We start from the raw sequence: 21048 nt of genomic DNA on the forward strand, positions 1-21048 counted from the left end.
GGAAATTTAACCCTTGGGGTCGGCCTTGTGGCGAAAGTGCGGGCGGGAAGAGGCAGGCGGCTGCGAGCACTACTGGCTGGCTGGGGACAGAGAAGGGAGGCGGAGGATAGGGAGGCCGCGGTGCATTGTGGGCTGCCCCAGAGCGAGCTGAAGCTGCTCACACACACAATATGTGTTGGCTCGCCAAAAAGGAGCAGGCAGGGTGCCCTCCACAGCATGTCATGTAACCGAGGAAGGGGCCTGTGAAGCGGCTTGGCCTTTGCTGCGGGGCGAGGAGACGACCCTGTGTGCAGGGGAGCAGGGCTTTTGGGGGGGTGGGGGTGGGAAAGGCGGGCAGGCATGTCTTTCAAGGAGGCCAAGCCTGGGGAGAGAAGCAGAAATCCCGAAGACCATGTCAGAAAGCAGACTGCAAGTGAGACGGGAGCCTTTGATTGTTTGGATCGGGCATGCTGGCTCGGAGGGGCTGTGGATGCCTCGTCTGCGCCGCTTCCCCCCACACCACTCCACTCATGTCTTCTTCTTGTTTCTGGCTTACAGGCTGCATCAACGGCATGGAGGCGGGCAACCCAGCCGGCCCCTCTGGCGAGAAGAAGAGTCACCACTGGAAGAGTTACAAGCTGATCATCGACCCTGCCCTGAGGAAGGGGCAACACAAGCTGTACCGCTACGATGGACTGCACTTCAGCATGCCTGTATGTGCCCGCTGTCATGTGTGGTCCTCAGTGCATGCCATCCCTGGCTCCATCATCATCATCCTCCTAAACTTCTTGCCTTTTGTGTTTGCAGAACCCAGGTGTCCCCCCAGTGGACTGCGTCCGAGACCCCCGGATCGGCAGGATATGGACCAAAAACAAGGAGGTCGATCTGCCTGTGCCCAAGCTGAAGGTACTGCGGCTATAGATAGATGTGTGTGGTGTAGTGGGCAGTAAAGTTGCCGGTCGCTGCTGCATGTATTGATTGCGACTTCTGCCTGATCTGACGATCTCTCGCCTGCAGATCGACGAGTTCTACGTCGGCCCCGTGCCTCCCAAGCAAGTGACTTTTGCGAAACTGAACGACAATATTCGGGAGAACTTTCTTGGCGACATGTGCAAGAAGTACGGGGAGGTGGAGGAAGTGGAGATCCTGTACAACCCCAAGAACAAGAAGCACCTGGGCATTGCCAAAGTTATATTTGCCACTGTGACAGGCGCCAGGGATGCGGTGAAGCATCTGCACAACACCACCGTCATGGGCAACCTGATCCACGTGGAGCTGGACACTAAAGGTAAGTGCTTCCCTGCCGGGGGATCGTCCTATCCCACTGACAGTTGTGTCCCCTGCGAGTCACGTGTGCCAGTGTTGTCTGTTGCTAGGAGACTGCAGTGCCGGCTGTCTGTCAGCACGCTCTGCTCTCTTACTGAAGTTTTACTGTACAGCCCGGCATGGTGTGTGTGCTGCAGGGAGATCTCACCCCTTGGTGCTTGTGGCTTTGCATACAGACATTTATAAATTAGTGACAGGCTAGAAAATGCAAATACAGGCTGGATGTTGTTACAGTGCAGAATCATGGCCATAGTAATACCGCCTGACAGCTATCATACATCTGCTACACCAGATCACCAGCCAAGTAGCATACTGCTGACTTATTTAAAAAAATAAATGTATTTAATGTTTTTCTTTTGATTTCCGTTATTACATTTCCATATAGCAGCCGTCCCATACATGATCATCATGCCTCTGGGACAGGGGTCAGCCCCCCCCCCTAGCTGTTGTGAAACTACAACCCCTAGCGTGCACATTTGCTTGGCTCTTTTCAGAACTCCCACAGAAGTGAATGGAGCATGCTGAGAGCTGTAGTTTCACAACCGCTGAGGAGGCTGACCCCTGATCTCTGCAGCGGATTAGGATTCATGTTTTATGTTTTCCATAGGATGACTATGAAATTCTTCTAAGTGTTCCGATTGTGTTTTCACTGCAGAGACGTGTATTTTAGGCTAGGCCCCGGCGTGGATGTAGTTGTGCAGTCCTTTCTGCATTGCTTGTCACACCGCAGTGTTATGTCTTACTGTTGTCAGAGGTAATATATAGTCCATGATGTTAGGCCTGTTTCACACTTCTGTTGTTTTTTTCCGTTATTGAGATCCGGCAGCGAATCTCAATACTGGAAAAATGTTTAGTCCTCATGCATTCTGAATGGAAAGAGATCCGTTCAGGATGTCTTCCGTTCCGTCAGCATTCCGTTTTGTGTCCGGTCATAAAAACGGGAAAAAAAACCTGCATCTGGCACTGAAAACAATGTAAGGCAATGGTGACAGATCCGTCACCTGTTGACTTTGTGTATTTAGTGACAGATCCGTATTTTTTTCCGCCTTGATTTCACACAACAACATCCTAACGGAACAGATGCATCCTGATGTGCAAAATCAAAACGGATCCTTTTAATTCCGATATTGAGATCCTCTGCCGGATCTCAAAACCCGAATTAACAACGCAAGTGTGAAACAGGCCTTACACGGGTACAAAACTCCATTAGGCTTAAAGGGAACCTGTCTGCCCCAAAATGGATCATAAACCGCCAGCAGTACCTTAAAGCTGTTAACATCCGGCTTCTAATGATGTTCTTGTGTAAGATGTCTGAGACGCATGATCGCTGTAAAACAACTTTTATTCCCCCACAGGTCGTATGCAAATGAGGCTTCCTTACTTCGAGTCTAGTTAAGCATGCCCCCTAACCGTCCCCTCTTTTGTTAGATTGACAGCCTGCAGCGCGCCCCCGGGATGGCACAAGTCTCGCGCATGCGCAGTGCGCTGCTGAAACCCAGCTAACAGCGGCAGCCAGAGACAGGATCGCGCCTTACCAAGGAGCGCACCGCGCATGCGCGAAACCTATGCGATCCCGGCCACACTGCAGGCTGTCAATCTAACAAAAGAGGGGACGGTTAGGGGGCGTGCTTACCTAGACTCGAAGTAAGGAAGCCTCATTTGCATACGACCTGTGGGGGAATAAAAGTTGTTTTGCAGCGATCATGGGGGTGTGCTTACCTTAACTCGAAGCAAGGAAGCTCACGCTTCTCTGGTCAAGCATGTAAGATATGACTCTTTTCTGTTAATTAGCATAAAAGGTGGGAAAGCGTTATAGGGCGATAAAATAGGACAAGTTAGTCCTGAGAAGATTATGGATCGATCGCTGGGAACTATCAGGGTAAACAAGCATTAGGCCTCTTTCACACGGGCGTCCCGGATTTGCTCCGGATGCGTCGCGTGTGCATTGCGGGAAAACCGTGTGAGTAAGCACGCAATTGCAATCAGTTTTGACTGCGATTGCGTTCCGATGTTAAGTTTTTTTCTGCGCAAGTGCAATGCGTTTTGCACACGCGTGAAAAAAAACTGAATGTGTTACCCAGACCCGAATCCAGACTTCTTCACTGAAGTTCAGGTTTGGGTTAGGTGTTCTATTCATTTTATTATTTTCCCTTATAACATGGTTATAAGGGAAAATAATAGCATTCTTTAATACAGAATGTTTACTAAAATGTGGCTTGAGGGGTTAAAAAATAAAAAAAATTAACTCGCCTCATCCAATTGATTGCGCAGCCGGCATCGTCTTCTTGCTTCTTCTTTCAGGACCTGCAAAAGGACCTTTGATGACGTAATCGCGCTCACCACGTGGTGAGCACAGTGACGTCAGCGCAGGTCCTGCTGAATGAAGATAGAAGATTACGTCAATCTTCATTCAGCAGGACCTGCGCTGACGTCACTGTGCTCACCACGTGGTGAGCGCGATTACGTCATCAAAGGTCCTTTTGCAGGTTTTGAAAGAAGAAGAAAGAAGACTATGCCGGCTGCACGTACAAGTGGATAAGGTGAGTTAATTTATTTTTTAACCCCTCAATCCACATTTTACTTAGCATTCTGTATTAAGAATGCTATTATTTTCCCTTATAACCATGTTATAAGGGAAAATAATACAGTGAATAAACTTTAATGGGGTCCGGGGTCGCTCATCCCTATCATCTCCTAGCAACCATGCGTGAAAATCGCACTGCATCCGCACTTGCTTGCGGATGCTTGCGATTTTCACGCAGCCCCATTCATTTCTATGGGGCCTGCGTTGCGTGAAAAACGCAGAATATAGAACATGCTGCGATTTTCACGCAAAGCACAAGTGATGCATGAATATCACTGCTCATCTGCACAGCTCCATTGAAGTGAATGGGTCTGGATTCAGTGCGGTTGCAATGTGTTCACCTCACGCATTGCACCCACGTGGAATTCTCGCCTTAAGGTACATTTGGTTTTATATGTCAGAACATGGTGACAGGTTCCCTTTATTCTGTCAAAATGATCGAGCAATCACATTGAGGCGAGTGCTAGCTAATTTTCTAAGGGAAATCGTGTGACCTTATTTTTAGAGGATTCCTGAAGGTTTTTGAGTAAAAACTAGAAAATCTAGGTCTGAGCCCATTTTTGCAGAGTAAGGGCTCATGCACCGGCCATTTGTGCACTGCATCACGGATGCGGACCCATTCACTTGAATGGGTCCGCAATCTGGACGGTGCGGAACGGAGGCACTACTTTTTTGCAGTGTGGACCATCTGATGCGGATCGCGGACCCCTTTCAAGTGAATGGGTCCAGCCTCCACATCCGACGGCCCTACGGTCAGTGCCTGTGCATTGCATTCGTATGCATGAGCCCTAAGGCTGCATTTGCATGTAGTTTTTTTTTTTTGGGTGTTTCGCACTTTTACATTTCTTGCGGTTAGAACACCAGCTCCAGATGTTAGATGACGGTCTATGGCACTGATCATCAACCCAGGTGTTCTTCATTCACTTCCATGGGAGCTAGAAGAACAGCCAAGCATGTTTGCACGCTGGGTGTTGTAGTTTCACAGCAGCTGGAGGGCCGAAGGTTGCTGACCCCTGGTCTATGGGAAATCTGAAACACAGGACACATAAGGTTTTTTGTTTTTTTCCTACTGGTGTTTTTCTTCTTTTTAAAAGCTCAGCAAGCTCTTGCCATTTTTCTAGGCGTTTTAGCATCTCTCTATAGGGGAAAAATGCTTTTAAGAAATCTAACTGTAAGACACATTGGGGGTCATTTACAAAGACCACCTTTTATGCTGGTCTTAGATTCCCCCCTATGCTGCTGTAAGCTTAGGCTAATTTATGATGAGGTGTGCACTTCATGATAAATTAGGCACATCTATAGAAGTCTGTGCGCCTAGCGTAAAAATTACTACAACCCCTGGCTGGCATAGTTTTTAGCCAACATTTACGCCTGTTAAATTTTAGTAAATTTCCCGGGGGCCCCGATTACACCTCCGTTCAACTGTCAAACAAGGCATAAATACCAGTGCTAAAATCTGAACCACATATTCCACATTGGCTGTAACTACCAATCCCTTGTAACATATAGGCCCTGATTTATCAAGAGTGGCCTCTACTACACCAATCTTGATGGGCCCTGTGCTGCCGGGGCAGGCATTTCATTTTATAATGAGGCATAGGCCTCGTCATAAGGGCTCATGCACACGAACGTATTTTCTTTCCGTGTCCGTTCCATATTTTTTTTGCGCACCGTATACAGAACCATTCATTTCAATGGGTCCGCTTTGTGTGCATTCCGTTCCACAAAAAATTGAACATGTCCCATTATTGTCCGCATTACGGACAAGGATAGTACTGTTCTGTTAGGGGCCAGCTGTTCCCTAAAACACGGAATGCACACAGACGTCATCCGTATTTTTTGCGGCCCGCAAAATACATATGGTTGTGTGCATGAGTCCTAAGTTAAATGCCTCCTCCGGCAGTCCGTGCTCCAGACTGAAACCTACTCCAGCTACCAGTGGTGGCAGCTGCCACATATTTGTCTCTGCCTCTCCTACCAGATATGACTTGAGGAGTTATATACCAAAACATCGTCTTATGTTATGTTAATGTCCAGGCTGGAAGGACTATACTTTTTCTACAGCTATATTCCCATTGCCTTCTCTTTGCAATTTGATTAAAAATCCACTGCCTACGACAGTGCGCCCTGGAATTTCTATGTGACTACTTTGGGTTGAAGAACTATTGTGGGTGGCACCTCCAGAATATATCAAGGAGTGTCATTCCACTAATCTCTACAGTGGCGTGGTTTTCAGTCATCATTTATGCTGTCCAGTCCACACCCCCTTTTCGGAAACTGGCCAGGGTGGCGTAAAACTTGTGGTGCGTTTTTCATTCGTTGTGCTGTATCTTTACATGCACTGGTTCAAGGGTACTTACACACAAGTGCAGATTTCAAAGCAGAAAATCTGCACAGATTTCTTTGCCTTTCCGCCCCCAAAACTGCATGGATTACTTGCTTTTTTTTTGGTGCATATTTGATGTGGTTTGGCCGCAGATCTCACCCTTCCATTGAAAAGGGTAAAATCCACATGTCGGCTCAATTTCCGTATGGAAGAAAGAAGCAAAGTTTGCTGGCACTGTATTAGGGTCTATTCACACGTCCGCAAAATGGGTCCGCATCCGTTCTGCAATTTTGCAGAACGGGTGCAGACCCATTCATTTTCAATGGGGCTGGAATGTGCTGTCCGCATCCGCATTTGCGGATCTGCACTCCCGCATCCGTGCTTCCGTTTCCGCAAAAAAATAGAACATGTCCTATTCTTGTCCGCAATTGCCGACAAGATTAGGCATTTTCTATTATAGTGCCGGCCATGTGCGGTCTGCAAATTGCAGAATGCACATTGCCAGTGTCTGTGTGTTTTGCGGATCCGCAGAACACTTACGGACGCGTGAATGGACCCTTACACTGCACGTAAATGCGCAAAGAAAAACCATGCGTAATCTGCATCGTGTGCAGGTACCTCAAATGCTGCACGTTATTTTGTGAGCAGAATGAACGTCGATTTTCATTCTGGCTTACAGCCAGTGATTCCCAGCAATAGTTAGGACTGTCCATAGAAGCTTTAGATGGCCTGGTATCTTAGTGCATTGTTTATTATGCTCGGTGTACCATATCTAGATACCAGTGCTCCTTTGATACTCAGCCACAGCTTTTCCAGACGTACAGCAGCTAATAGCAGTCAGTTTGAGTTAGAGCTACATGCAGGCTTTTGCACGTGTTATTTGGCAGGGCAGTATTTTGCCAACAATGAGCTCGCATTTATGCTCCGTTCACACAGGCATCAAGACTTTATTTTTTAAAGAATGGTCATGATCTGTCGCTTACCTCAAGTATCATGGATCTGCTAAATTCCAGTGCTTTTTTTATTTTATTTTATTTCATGGATAGTCTAGTGCAGACGTGCAGCAAATTGCACCATTTTAGCCAGCAAGAGGCAATGGAACCCTAATGTTTGTCAGTACTGTATATAATGCTACAAACTAGTGTTTTTATCGTAAGCGTATACCCCTTACGGTGCATTCACACAGCCGCGTCCATTTCGCGGAGCGCAAACTGTCGATCTACCGAACACGGACACCGGCCATGTGCACCCAGCATCTGTGTGGACCCATTGACTTCAATGGGGCTGCAATCCGCATTTTGTGGCCAAAGATAGAAACATGCAGATTGTGGACCCATTGATGTCAATGGGTCTACAAAAAATGCAAATTCAAAAACGGACTATATTTGCAATTTGTGGATCGCAAAATACGTACGGCTGTGTGCTTGATGCCTTTGCAAGTACTTTTATACCCCTCAGGGTACTTTCACACTAGCGTTTTTCTTTTCCGGCATTGAGTTCCGTCCTAGGGGCTCAATACCGGAAAATAACTAATCAGTTTTATCCTAATGCATTCTGAATGGAGAGCAATACGTTCAGGATGTCTTCAGTTCAGTCTTTTAGATTTTTCAGGACCGAGATAATACCGCAGCATGCTGCGGTTTTATCTCCGTCCAAAATTCCGGAAATTTCCCATTGAAATGCAATAATGCCGGATCCGGCCCCGAGTGTTCCCGGCAAAACGGATCCGGCATTGTGGTCTGTGCATGCTCAGACCGCAAAAAATGTGAAAAAAATAAATGCCGGATCCGTTTTTCCGGATGACACCGGAGAGAGACGGATCCGGCATTTCAATGCATTTGTTGTACGGATCAGGATCCTGATCCGTCTGACAAATGCCATCAGTTTGCATATGTTTTGACGCATCTGGCAGGCAGTACCGGGGACGTAACTGCCTGCCGGAATCCTCTGACGCAAGTGTAAAAGTACCCTTAGAGCAGGGGTAGGCAACCTCCGGCACTCCAAATGTTGTAAAACTACAACTCCCAGCATGCATACTTCCTCTGCTCTTCTCAGAACTCTCACAGAAATGAATGGAGCATGCTGGGAATTGTAGTTTTGCAACAGCTGGAGCGCCGGAGGTTGCTGACCCCTGCCTTAGAGTAACAATTCTGTAGCATCTTTTCTTAGAAGGCTGTGTTGTACCATTCCTCTATTATATTATTATTATTTTCCTCACATTTTAAAAGACTTGTTTGACTTAAATAAAAACTTAGACAGCCTCTGTACATGGGCTAAGCTAGCAAAAGATTCGGAAGTTGCCCCTGCCACTACCAGTGATGTGCTCCAGTCCTCCCGCCACTGACTTGCTCTTCCTGGCTGCAGCGGTGATCTTCTGTGCACACAGTGTTCAGAAGTTTCTTTTGCGCGACAGTTGCATATTTCTCCAATTATAAGGAATGAGATGTGTTTATAATTTTTTTTAAGATTCTCTAGGTACTGGTACAGTGCCAAGTGATTGGCACAAAGCAAATGTGGTGCCCATATTCAAAAAAGGATCTAGGGATTATATACAGGAGTATGTGACTGTAAATAATATAAGTGATAACCAGCATGGGTTTACCAAGGACAGAAGTTATCAGACACAGGCCTCATTCACACTTGCGTTGTCCGGATCCGTCGTGTACTCCATTTGCCGGAAGTGCCCGCCGGATCCGTAACACCACAAGTGAACTGAAAGCATTTGAAGACTGATCCGTCTTCAAAATGCGTTCAGTGTTACTATGGCAGCCAGGACGCTATTAAAGTCCTGGTTGCCATAGTAGTAGTGGGGAGCGGGGGAGCAGTATACTTACCGTCCGTGCGGCTCCCGGGGCGCTCCAGAGTGACGTCAGAGCTCCCCATGCGCATGGATGACGTGATCCATGCGATCACGTCATCCATGCGCGTGGGGCGCCCTGACGTCACTCAGAAGCGCCCCGGGAGCCGCACGGACGGTAAGTATACTGCTCCCCGGCTCCCCACTACACTTTACCATGGCAAACAGGACTTTAGCGTCCTGGCAGCCATGGTAACCATTCAGAAAAAGCTAAACGTCGGATCCGGTAATGCGCCGAAATGACGTTTCGCTTAAGCCCGGATCCGGATTAATGTCTTTCAATGGGCATTAATTCCGGATCCGGCCTTGCGGCAAGTGTTCAGGATTTTTGACCGGAGCAAAAAGCGCAGCATGCTGCGGTATTTTCTCCGGCCAAAAAACGTTCCGGTCCGGAACTGAAGACATCCTGATGCATCCTGAACGGATTTCTCTCCATTCAGAATGCATGGGGATAATCCTGATCAGGATTCTTCCGGCATAGAGCCCCGACGACGGAACTCTATGCCGGAAGAAAAGAACGCAGGTGTGAAAGAGCCCTAACCTGATTTGTTTTTATGAGGCGGTGAGTAGTAGCCTGGACAGAGGGGCGGCTGTGGACGTAGTGTTTCTGGATTTTGCAAAGGCTTTTGATACTGTCCCTCATAGATGTTTAATAGGTAAAGTAAGGTCTATAGGCTTGGAAAGTATAGTTTGTAATTGGATTGAAAACTGGCTGAAGGACCGTGTCCAGAGTTGTGGTCAATGATTCCTATTCAGAATGGTTCCGGGTTAGAAGTGGTGTACCCCAAGATTCAGTGCTGGGCCCTCTATTTATTTAATGTATTTATTAATGATATCGAGGAGGGGATTAATAGCACAATTTCTATTTTTGCAGATGACACTAAGGCTACTTTCACACTAGCGTTTTTACTGGATCCGGCAGGGCTCAGCAAAAACGCTTCAGTTACTGATAATACAACCATCTGCATCCGTTATGAACAGATCCGGTTGAATTATCTTTAACATAGCCAAGATAGATCAGTCATGAACTCCATTGAAAGTCAATGGGGGACGGATCCGTTTTCTATTGGGCCAGAGAAAACTGATCCGTCCCCATTGACTTGCATTGGGGGTCCTTTAAAAAAGGATTTTATAGATATGTAAATTAGTCTTGAATGTGTCCAAGGGGCTGTACTAACCTTACTTGTGCCCAGCCGTGCCCACCTGTGAAGGAGCCCAGCACCGCCTATGTCCTCCGAATCTCCTCCTTTCATCAACTATAGATTGCCGTAATCTCGCGATGCGCAGTGCCGGTATAGTGTTCTCTCCCTGTGCTGGCATCAGCATCGGGGAAAGAACTGCGCATGCAGGCAATCTATAGTTGATGAAAGGAGGAGATTCGGAGGACATAGGCGGTGCTGGGCTCCTTCACAGGCGGGCACGGCTGGGCACAAGTAAGGCTAGTACAGCCCCTTGGACACATTCAAGACTAATTTACATATCTATAAAATCCTTTTTTAAAGAAATTAAAACCACACAGCCCTATAGGACAGATATATTGCGGACATGCTAGCGGCGATCTAGCCGTGCATGTCTGCAGCTCTATAGCCCAAAACCTTGTGACAGAATCCCTTTAACCTATACATATATATAAATGGGCCATACAAAAAATACGCTGAAAAACTGTTTCATGTCAAATGCCCTCAAAAGACAAGGGGGCACTGTCTCCGACTGGAGAAGAAAAAGTTCAGTCTCCAGAAGCGTCAAAGCTCCTTTACTGTAAGAACTGTGAATCTGTGGAATAGACTTCCTCAGGACGTTGTCACAGCAGGAACAGTTTTAAAAAGGGTTTAGATGAATTCTTAAAAGTAAATGACATTAATGCTTCTGAAAACGTGTAGAAATCGTGTAGAGTCTCACTTCCTTCTGGGATTCGCATCCCCACCTATCCCTTGGTTGAACTTGATAGACTTATGTCTTTTCTGTCTTTGTTTTTTTTGGGGGTTTTTTCAACCGTATTAACTATGTGACTGTTGCACAACTGAGTCTTTCCTATGATCAAAAGTTTGAGACAAGAGATAACACGAATGGGGTTTTGCGTGGTCCAATCACAGCGGAGAGCGTCACAGACAGGGAGAAGGTGAGTGTTTGTTTTTGTGACGCTCTCCTCTGTGGTTGGATTGCGGCACATCCAGGGAGAAGGAGACGCCCATTGAGAAACAGAGCAGTCTCCTCCTCCCTGTACTGATGCTATCATTAGCATATCAGGCGGGAAAAGTAAAAGGGGGGCACAGCGGGAGAACGGAGCCCCGGACAGATAAGCTAGTAAGTGATCTTGCATGCCTGTACTATGCCCTACACAACCCCCTACTTATTTCATAGTGTCTGGACCAATGAAAGGTCCTCTTTAAATCTGACTAGGCTTCACTACTGGTTTTGGTTCACTATAACTGATGGAAATCACTGACCACTGACTTAACTGTAGTGTGAATTTGGCCTCATCTGGTCATTTGTTCTACCAAAAGCTTCAGAGTATAGGTCTTAGACGCCATTACAGGCAAAGTCTTGTGTGTATTTTGTGTGTGACTTTCTCTGATCCGGAGTGCTGTGTTTGTTCAGGCTGTACAGTGTGCCGCCTGCACCATTACTCCTGGCACGGAGGGAAGGAACTGAATGGAGTTCCCAGGCTGTGAAAATGCAGCGCCCCGGATCATCACAGAAGCCAGGCTCCTGCTGTAAGGAGATGCCATTTCTCCTACTGTGGGCTTCTTCTCCCCGGGCTCTGGGCTCCTGGTCTGTAATGTCCTCCATCATTCCTCCGTGACAGCAGCCTGGTCTTCTAGTAACAGGAGGCAGCGGCTCAGGTAGTCGCTGGGTGTGCAGTCTTGGCTGAAGGATGCGGCCCCTGTGTCGGTTGCACCGCGTGGGGCCCCAGTAGCATCCTGCCTATTGGTAGCCAGTGAGAAACGTCAGAGGAGAGCACTCTGGTGTCACTGTTTGGGGGTGGGGGGGACTGGTTGTCACTGTTTTTGGGGGCCTTGCTGTCTGTTGGCAGCAGTCTTGCTGTCACTGTTGGAGGGAAACTGGCTGTCACTGTTGAGCATACTAGTTGTCACTATTTGGGGGCGCTGCTGTCTGTTGGGCGGCACTCTTGCTGTCACTGTTAAGCATACTAGTTGTCACTATTTGGGGGCACTGCTGTCTGTTGGGCAGCAGTCTTGCTGTCACTGTTAAGCATACTAGTTGTCACTATTTGGGGGCACTGCTGTCTGTTGGGCGGCACTCTTGCTGTCACGGTTGGGGAGACGCTGGTGGGAGGCACTCAACCCTTTGGTTGTCAATGTTTGTGGTGTTTTGTAATTGTTGGGGTGCTCTGCGATCACTGTTGGAGGGCACCCTGACTGTCACTGTTGGGGGTCACTGACTGAAGCCGGGCTCCCACTGTAATTCTGATGCCGGACATTTAACTCCCTAGATGATGTTAACAATAGCGACCGCAGCATCTAGGCAGTCAAAAGGAGAGGGCTTCCGCTGCCACAATCAGCCATTGTAGCTGGGGACCTAACAAAGGCCCCCAGGACTTCCATGACTGTATGTCTATTAGACTGTGCAGCAGAAAGATATACCACTGCTTTCTGAAAGCAATGCTTCCTAGTGAAAATGTAACGTTTATAAAAAAAATAAAAAATAAATAATAATTTTATTTTGTAAATGTGGTAAAAAAGACACCTGTTGCACAGTGTTTGCTAAAACCCATATAATAAAGATAACATGATATTTACACTGCTCCGAGAACAACATAATAAATGCAAAAAATGTCAACTTTTTATTTTTTTTTACTAATCACCCTCAGCCCTTTAAATTAATGTTGCTCAATAATTCTGATGTACCCAAAAAATTGATAACAAAAAACATCATTGTAGTTACAACAGTGCAAAAATGAATGGCTCTTGGAATGCAGCGACATAACAAGACACGCTATTATGCAAAAGTAAAAAAAAAACACGTAAAACCAATATGCTAGTTTGCTGCACAATGAACGTCATAAAGTGCAAGAAAAAAAACAATGGCGGAACTGGTTATTCCCCCCCCCCCAAATGTTTATAACTAAAAATACAATTCGCCCTACAAAAAAACAAGCCCTTATGTGGATACATCAACAGAAAAATAAAATGGGGCAAAAAATAAAAAGAGTCCACCCATTTCTCCTTTGCTAAGGTTTCTATCACCCCAAAGAGTTTGAAAGCTTCTCAGTGCGGTCATGTGGGTGGGGAGAGACAGAGGATCCATTCTAGCAATCGGTGAGGGATCAGTCAGTGGAGCCCCAGTGATCAAAAATGTACGGTATTCCTTATTTTGTAAATGGGTGATAAATGTATTTGGAGGTAAAAACCCTTTAAGGCTGGTTTCACATGCATTTTTTGGGGGTGGTTCCCCCCCCCCCTACCTTTTTCTTACTGCTTTTTTAATTTTTACTGGAGTTTTTTTAGTTAAATAAAAGCTGGTGACCTTACTGCTACAGAATTATACTGTTTTATAATGCTGTGTGTCTTTGCATGACCTTACTGCTACAGAACTATACTGTTTTATAATGCTGTGTGTCTCTGCATGACCTTGCATCTACTGAATTACACAGGTATAATGCTGTGTGTCTCTGCATGACCTTACTGCTACAGAATTATACTGTTTTATAATGCTGTGTGTCTCTGCATGACCTTGCATCTACTGAATTGCACAGGCATAATGCTGTCAGTATGATCCTGTAGAAATAAGGTCACGCAGAGACAGATTGAATTATAGATCAGTATAATGCCGTGCGCTCCTGCAAAACGAGTAGTGTCCACAACGGGAAATAGTGCTTACACATGGAGCGTGATTTCCACACAAGACATGCTCGTCTGAAAGAGCCCTCATAGTGGCAGTGAACATGCTCGTCTTAGACTTCTGAAGAACTGCCTGAGAGCCACTCGAGGTACTTGGTCTGCATTTTTTATTTTATTTTTTTTTTTGCACTTTTCAGTTCACGTTACACATTTATGGACATTCTCCATCCTATAAAACTGTAGTGGTGGTCTCTGGCATTGATCTCAGGTTGTTAGTGCATCCTGACCTCTCACCAGTGAACGTTAATTATAACCTCCAGGTTGATGTGGCTACATCAAAATGTAGCTTAAAAATACATAAGATGTTTTATTTCTCTATAGTAGGAATGGCTCTGTGTTCTTCTCAAATTGATTGAAAGACGATCTGACTTCTGGAGATGTGTTCTGTAATGTAAATAATGTGATTTACCTCTGTGCAGGAGAGACACGTATGCGGTTCTATGAACTGTTAGTAAATGGTCTCTACACACCTCAGACTCTTCCCGTTGGATCTGACTTGGATGCTTCACCAAACGTGAATGAAACGCCGCAGGTAAGCAGCATATTGACACAGCCTTATAAATTGCTGTGAAAATAGTATGTTCCTCCCTTTCATATTTGTTCTAGTATTGCATATTTTCATAACTGAATTGTTTCTAGTCTTTGAAACAAAGTGTAATACTGGACAGTAAGGACCAGATTATGGTGTTAGAATCACTGCAGGTTCCCTAATCAGGTTTGTCGGAGACCCTAACTGAGAAATATTGTATTTGTATACCATGCCTGACTTTCAGATGAATAGCTGACAATATTATGCACAGCACTGCGTGGGCAGCTGCACCAGCTCTGTAGTCTGGCTCAAAGAAGGGCTCATAAGTGGGGGATTCCCTTCTGTAGAATTATGATTTAACCACCTTTAGGGAACAGAGTTATCCAACACCCGCATCACCCTTGTGAAATATGGATAACTGCCTTCTTAGGGTACTTTCACACTAGCGTTAAAGTTTTCCGGTATTGAGTTCCGTCCTAGGGGCTTAATACCGGAAATAAAACTCTTCAGTTTTATCCCAATGCTTTCTGAAAGGAAAGCAATCCGTTCAGTATGCATCAGGATGTCTTCCGTTCTGTCCCTTTTTTACGGTATTTCGCCGGAGAAAATTCCGGAACACTTGTCGGAATAACGGATTCGGCATTAATTTCCACTGAAATGTATTAATGCCGGATCCGGTAACAGGTGTTCAGGAAATTGCCGCATTGACGGATCCGGTTTTCCGGTTTGTGCATGTGCAGACCTTTAAAAATGTGAAAAAAATAAATACCGGATCCATTTTCCGGATGACTCTGGAGAGACGGATCCGGTATTTCAATGCATTTGTCAGACTGATCCGGAAACAAATGATTTCCGCTTGCACACGGATTTCCGGATCCGGCAGGCAGTTCCAGCAACGGAACTGCCTGCCGGAATCCAACAACGCTAGTGTGAAAGTACCCTTAAAGGAGTATGTCATCAGGAAAATCACTTGTAAACCAGGCAATGCTTGGTAGGGCTTACTCACTATAATCTAATCTTATCTTATATTCTCTGTTCTGATGCTGAATTGATCTGAAGCAACTGTGTGCACCGTAGCTTCACTGCTTTACTCTGCCAGCCTTTACCTCTCATGGTTGACAGGGACACACAAGATGACAGAGCAGAGGAAAGTGGTGGAGCTAGGGTGCACCTAGTGGCTCGGACCTGCCCTAAGTGCACTTAACAGCTCAGCATATGGATGAAAAGTAGTTTTCTCGTACTTTTTTCCATAGGGGGACACAGACCATGGGTATAGCTTAGAGGTATTAGTAGGAGGGACACTATGCAAATATAAGAGCTCTTCCTCCTCGGGCTATACCCCCAGGCTCCACCAGGAGGAACTCAGTCTTTGCTTAGTGTCTGGTGAAGGAGGTTGACACTTACTGATTCTACTCCTTTTTGTTATTTTCATTCTAGATGGGGACACAGGTCGGCATGGCGCCTTCCTGGTCCCCCGTGGAGTGCCCGCCGCTGTCTTTTGGACGCTGCCTGGCTGCCTCCATTTTTTCCCCCCAAGAAGATAAGTGGATCCGGGCTCGACCTGTTACCTCCGGCATCCCACCAGCCTCTGGGTCACCTGCTGCTGCCCTCCATCCAGAGCACTGTACTCAGGGAGTCAGATGTCTGAAGAGGTGGGCCCTGCTGGTACTGAACAGAGGGAGAAGACTTCAGGAGCAGATAAGTATACTGCAATCGCTCTCTGCTCCCTCTCCTCCCCCCCCCCCCCGCCTTATATCTAGGGCCGCCTGGGTGAACTAGGGAGTGGGTGTTATCTCTGTCCGGGGGTTCTAGGGTATGGAGGCACTATACTGGGTATTATCTCCTTGCTGGCACTCTCAGGCTCCCGATTCTGCTATCCCGCAGCAGCACCCACCAGCGGCGGGTCAGATGGGACCGCACGCTTAATCGGAGGCCTCAGACAGCAACTGTAGGGATGTCGTACCTTTATTAACCCCCGCTACGCCGCGTTCTGCACCGGGGGACATTTTTTTCATGTAGCACAGGTGGAGCGCGCAATTTTTTTCGCGCTTCTATGACGCGTCCGGGGGGCGGAGCCTAGCACTTCGCTCCGGCATTTTCCTCCACCTGCTAAAAAGATTCTCACGCTCTTGACTGCTCCCCTGCTTCTCTCTGATACAGCTGTCATAGCTGTGTGGGCAAATGCCTTGCTTCTGATGTGAACGATCGTGCGTTCGAATCCCAGGAGTCACTTTTAAGGTTTTCTTTCTCTAACTGCAACTGTAGATTTTTGTATAGTTGTTATCATGCCTAAGTCTAAGTCTGCCAAGACACCTTCTCAGGCCCCAATGGGGCCCTGTATGGAGTGTTTCCTACCATTTTAGACCACTGGTGTTTGTGCCTCCTACCCTGCCCCTGGACAGGATTTCCTTCTTGCCCAACCCAGTTCCTTCTGTCCCTGCGGAGCCTGCGGTACCCGCTTGGGCATCTGCCATGTCCAGCGCGGCCGCTGATTTGGCCTGAGTCGCCAAGGCAGCCATGTCCTTTATGGACCGTATGGCAGTTGCCAAGCCAGTGGCCCCAACCACTCTGTCTCCTCGCAGTGGTTCACGCAAGAGGTCGCCTGACTAATAAGAGGCAGCGTGAGCGGTAGCATCCATCCTTGGATGACTCAGTTTTTCTCCCTCGTCTAGAGGTGCGTTCAGACGACTCCCCCCCCCCCCAGGGAGCGCAGGTCTGAACGGCGATTGTCCGACTCGGACGAGGTCATGAAGCGGGACCCTCCGCCTAAGCTCTCCACATGTGGCGGACTTAGTAGCGGCTGTCCGTGACACCTGTAATCTCCAAGGTGGGAGTTCCCCCTTTTTTCCGTCCACGAAGCCGTAGGTTGCCGCGTTTCCTATCCATGAGGAATTTTCCGCGGTCATACTCAGAGCCTGGGACAGGATCATCCTTTTACGGCTGACAGTGTGGAGGGGTGGTCTTCTCCCCTAGGGTGGATCCCCCGGTGGAGAGGTTATCTGAGATCACGGCCCTCCCTGTCCTTAACGGCTCCTCTCTGCAGGACGCTGTGGACAGGCGCCTAGATTCTCTCTCCAAAGCCATTTTATCGCTGGCGGGCACGTCACTCGACTTGCCTTTGCCTCGGCATGGACGGCCTGTGCTCTCTCGCGTGGTTGCAGCGCCACCACCAGAACCTGGCAGAACATGATGCGTCTACTGACACACTGGATTTGGTTCTTCAGATGTCTCAGACTTCCAAATTCTTTTGCAAGGCTTTCATAAACATTGGTTCCCTCCTTGCCCGCATTGCAGCCCTCTCGGTCATTCAGCACAGAAAGTTCTGGTTGAAGGTGTGGGACGCCGACGCTTCTTCCAAGTGTTCCCTTACTAACCTCCCCTTGAGGGTTTCAGGTTTTTTGGGGCTCAGCTGGACGAGTTCTTCTCTGCCGCTACAGGGGGCAAGAACACTCATATTCCACACCTAGGTCCAAGCGTCTTTTTCGGACCAGGTCTTCCGTTTCCGGTACTAGTCCTTTCGCCGCTCCTCCGCTGGGGGGCTACAGGACTCCCGCAAGAAGCCCCCCTTCAAGCCCCAGCCTTCATGGTGCCCAAGGGCGCAGTCAGCCTCCCTGCTGCTTCCAAGCAGTCTTCCGCATGATGGGTCGCCCCCACCCCTCGTGATGGGGGGCCGTCTGCTCTCGTATCAGCAGGTTTGGAGGGCTCATGTTCGGAATGCCTGGGCTCTAAAAATTGTAACGGCGAGTTACAAGAGAGAATTTACATTCACCGTTCTGGGGGATCCGTTCCGCGCCTCGGATCTCTTGATGGCAGTTTCTTCCCTTCTGGACCGGGGTGTTATTACCCTAGTTACCCCAGAGGAACAGGGCACAGGTTTCTATTCAGACCTGTTCATCGTTCCAAAGAAGGAGGGGTCGGTGAGTCCGATCCTGTATCCGAAGGCGCTCAACATTTTTCTGCGGGTACGGAGGTTTCAAATGGTATCCCTCCGCTCCGTTATAGTTCCTCGCGTCCGTAGACATCCAGGATGCCTATCCGCATGTCCCGATCGCAGAATCTCACCAACGATTCCTGCGCTTTGCCATTGGTGGCCGACGCTATCAGTTCGTCTCTCTCCCTTTCGGGTTAGCGACCGCCCCTTGGGTCTTTACCAAGATCCTAGCGCCTTTCTTGGCTCTTCTTCACACCAAGGGCATTTCTTTGCGGCCTTACCTGGAACAGCGACCGGATCACTGTACAAACTCTGGAACAGCTCGGATGGCTGATCAACTTCCACAATCCTTCTACTCCCGTCCCAGAAGCTCTCCTTCTGGGCATGGTTTTGGATGCCTCGACCGCCAGAGTGTTTGTTTTCTTTCAGACTTCAAGTCCTCCTGGATCCAAGGGGCGGTGTCGCACCTGCTGCGCTCCCAGTGTCTCTCCATTCGGGAGTACATGCGGGTCCTGGGTCTTATGGTAGCCGCTTTCGAGGCTGTACCATATGCCCAGTTTTTTCACACTTGTTCGCTGCAACAGGAGTTCTTTCCCTCTGGGACAAGACCTCTCGGGGTCTGGACGCTTACATCCGCATGTTTTTTTTCTGCGGGTTCAGGCAGCTCTTTTTTTTGTGGCTGTCCCCTATGAATCTGACGGCGGGAAGATCTTTAGTCCCGTTTTTTTTCCTGGACAATCGTCTTCGCCGATGCCTGCCTCTGGGCTGGGGCAGCGTTCTCTGGTCCCACACGGTTCGGGGGGTTTAGTCGGCGACGGAATCTCGTCTCCCGATCGACATCCTTGAGCTGAGAGCGATTTTCCACTCTCTCTCCATTGGACTCCTCTACTTGCCGACCGCCCGGTGAGGATTCAGCTGGACATTGCCACGGCGGTGACTTACATCAGCCATCAAGGTGGACCGCAGCCGGACAGTGTTGCAGGACGTGAGGAAAATTCTGCTGTGGGCAGAGTTGCACGTTCCGGTGTTGTCAGCGGAATTCCTTCCAGGAATAGACATCTGGACTGCGGACTTTCTAGGTTGTAACAAGATGGATCCAGGCGAGGTTCTCTGCGTCCGGATGTATGCGAAGACGTGAGCTGCAGGTGGGGCCGTCCGGATGTTGACCTGATGGCGTCATGGGTTCAACAACAAGCTTCCAGTGTTCCTGGCTCGCGCCTGGGGTCCGAAGGCATATGGGTTGGATGCGCTGGTGTCTCCGGGGCAAGACTTCAGCCTCCTCTATGTCTTCTCTCCACTTTCTCTGCTGTCGAAAGATCTACTCAAGATCGAGGCGGAAGGGATTTCGACTGTTCTCATCGCCCCAGATTGGTCTCGCCACGCATGTTTCTCGGACGTGGCTCGGATGCTGGCGGACGCCCCATGGCCTCTTCCCGACAGAGAGGATCTACTGTCTCAGGGTCTGCTCTTCCACCGGAATTTACAGTCTCTTCGTTTAACGGCGTGGCTGTTGAAACAGCCATCCTGAAGAAGAAAGGGTTCTCGGTTTTGGTGGTTAGGACCATGATCAGAGCGAGAAAGCCAGCTTCCTCCCGAATTTACTATCGTACCTGGAAGGCCTTCCTGACTTTTTGTGAGAACTCTGGATTCTCTCCCCTTCATTTTTCCATCCCTATGGTGCTCTCGTTTCTTCAGTCCGGGCTTGAGATGGGACCTTCGCTGAGCTCCCTGAAAGGTCAGGTTTCGGCTCTGGCCGTCTTTATTCAGAAGTCCCTTGCTCTTATGGGTCTTGGGATGACTTTTCTTCAGGGGGTGGCACATTCGGTTCCCCCGTATGTTCCCGCTTTGCCTCCTTGAGGTCTCAATTTGGTCCTGCGTGCTCTGCAGGCGCCCCCTTTGAGCCGCTGAGAGAGGTCTCCCTGATTTTTCTCACCTGGAAAGTGGTCTTCCTTGTGGCCATAACTTCCATTGGGCGGGTGTCGGAGCTTGGCCGCACTTTCCTGCCAGGAGCCTTTTCTGGTTTTTCACCAGCATAAGGTGGTGCTCCGTCCGGTTCCCTCCTTTTTGCCCAAGGTAGTCTCTCCCTTCCACCTTAACGGGGATCTTGTTCTGCCTTCCTTTTGTCCTTCTCCGGCAGACCCCAAGGAACGGGCTCTCCATTCCCTGGATGTCGTCCGGGCCCTGAGAGTGTATCTGACGGCTACCGCCTCCGTCCGCCGTTCAGACTCGCTCTTTGTGATTCCCGAGGGACCTCGTAAGGGTCTGGCGGCCTCCAAGGTCACTGTGGCGCGATAAATCCGCTCGGCTATCTCCGCGGCTTATCGCGCTCGTGGTAAGGTTCCCCCGGCTCGGATTACCGCTCACTCCACTAGGGCGGTGGGAGCTTCCTGGGCAAGGCGCAATCGTGCCTCTGCGTCTCAGCTGTGTAAGGCGGCCACCTGGTTGTCCTTACATACCTTTACAAGGTTTTATCAGTTGGACGTTCCTCCTGGCGGTGCTGATATTTTTTTCCCACCCCATGGACTGCTTTAGGACGTCCCATGGTCTGTGTCCCCCAATGGAAAAAAGTACGAGAAAATGAGATTTTTTGTGAAACTCACCTGTAAAATCTTTTTCTCTTGTTTTCCATTGGGGGACACAGCTCCCACCCATTT

General features: G+C 48.4%; 1 protein-coding gene across 1 annotated transcript in view; it reads left to right on the forward strand.

Annotated features, from left to right (window-relative positions):
- The first annotated feature begins 282 nt into the window (after positions 1–282).
- Positions 283–21048, forward strand: part of SETD1B (SET domain containing 1B, histone lysine methyltransferase) — a 79786-nt gene continuing 59020 nt past the window's right edge. Inside the window, exons 1-5 of the mRNA XM_040416136.1 lie at positions 283–412; positions 538–692; positions 787–885; positions 997–1267; positions 14354–14466. Of these exons, the coding sequence (XP_040272070.1) occupies positions 340–412; positions 538–692; positions 787–885; positions 997–1267; positions 14354–14466 (711 nt within the window). The 5' untranslated portion in view covers positions 283–339. The remainder of the gene's footprint in view (positions 413–537; positions 693–786; positions 886–996; positions 1268–14353; positions 14467–21048) is intronic.

The sequence above is a fragment of the Bufo bufo genome, chromosome 2, assembly GCF_905171765.1.
Source record: "Bufo bufo chromosome 2, aBufBuf1.1, whole genome shotgun sequence".
NCBI lineage: Eukaryota > Metazoa > Chordata > Amphibia > Anura > Bufonidae > Bufo > Bufo bufo.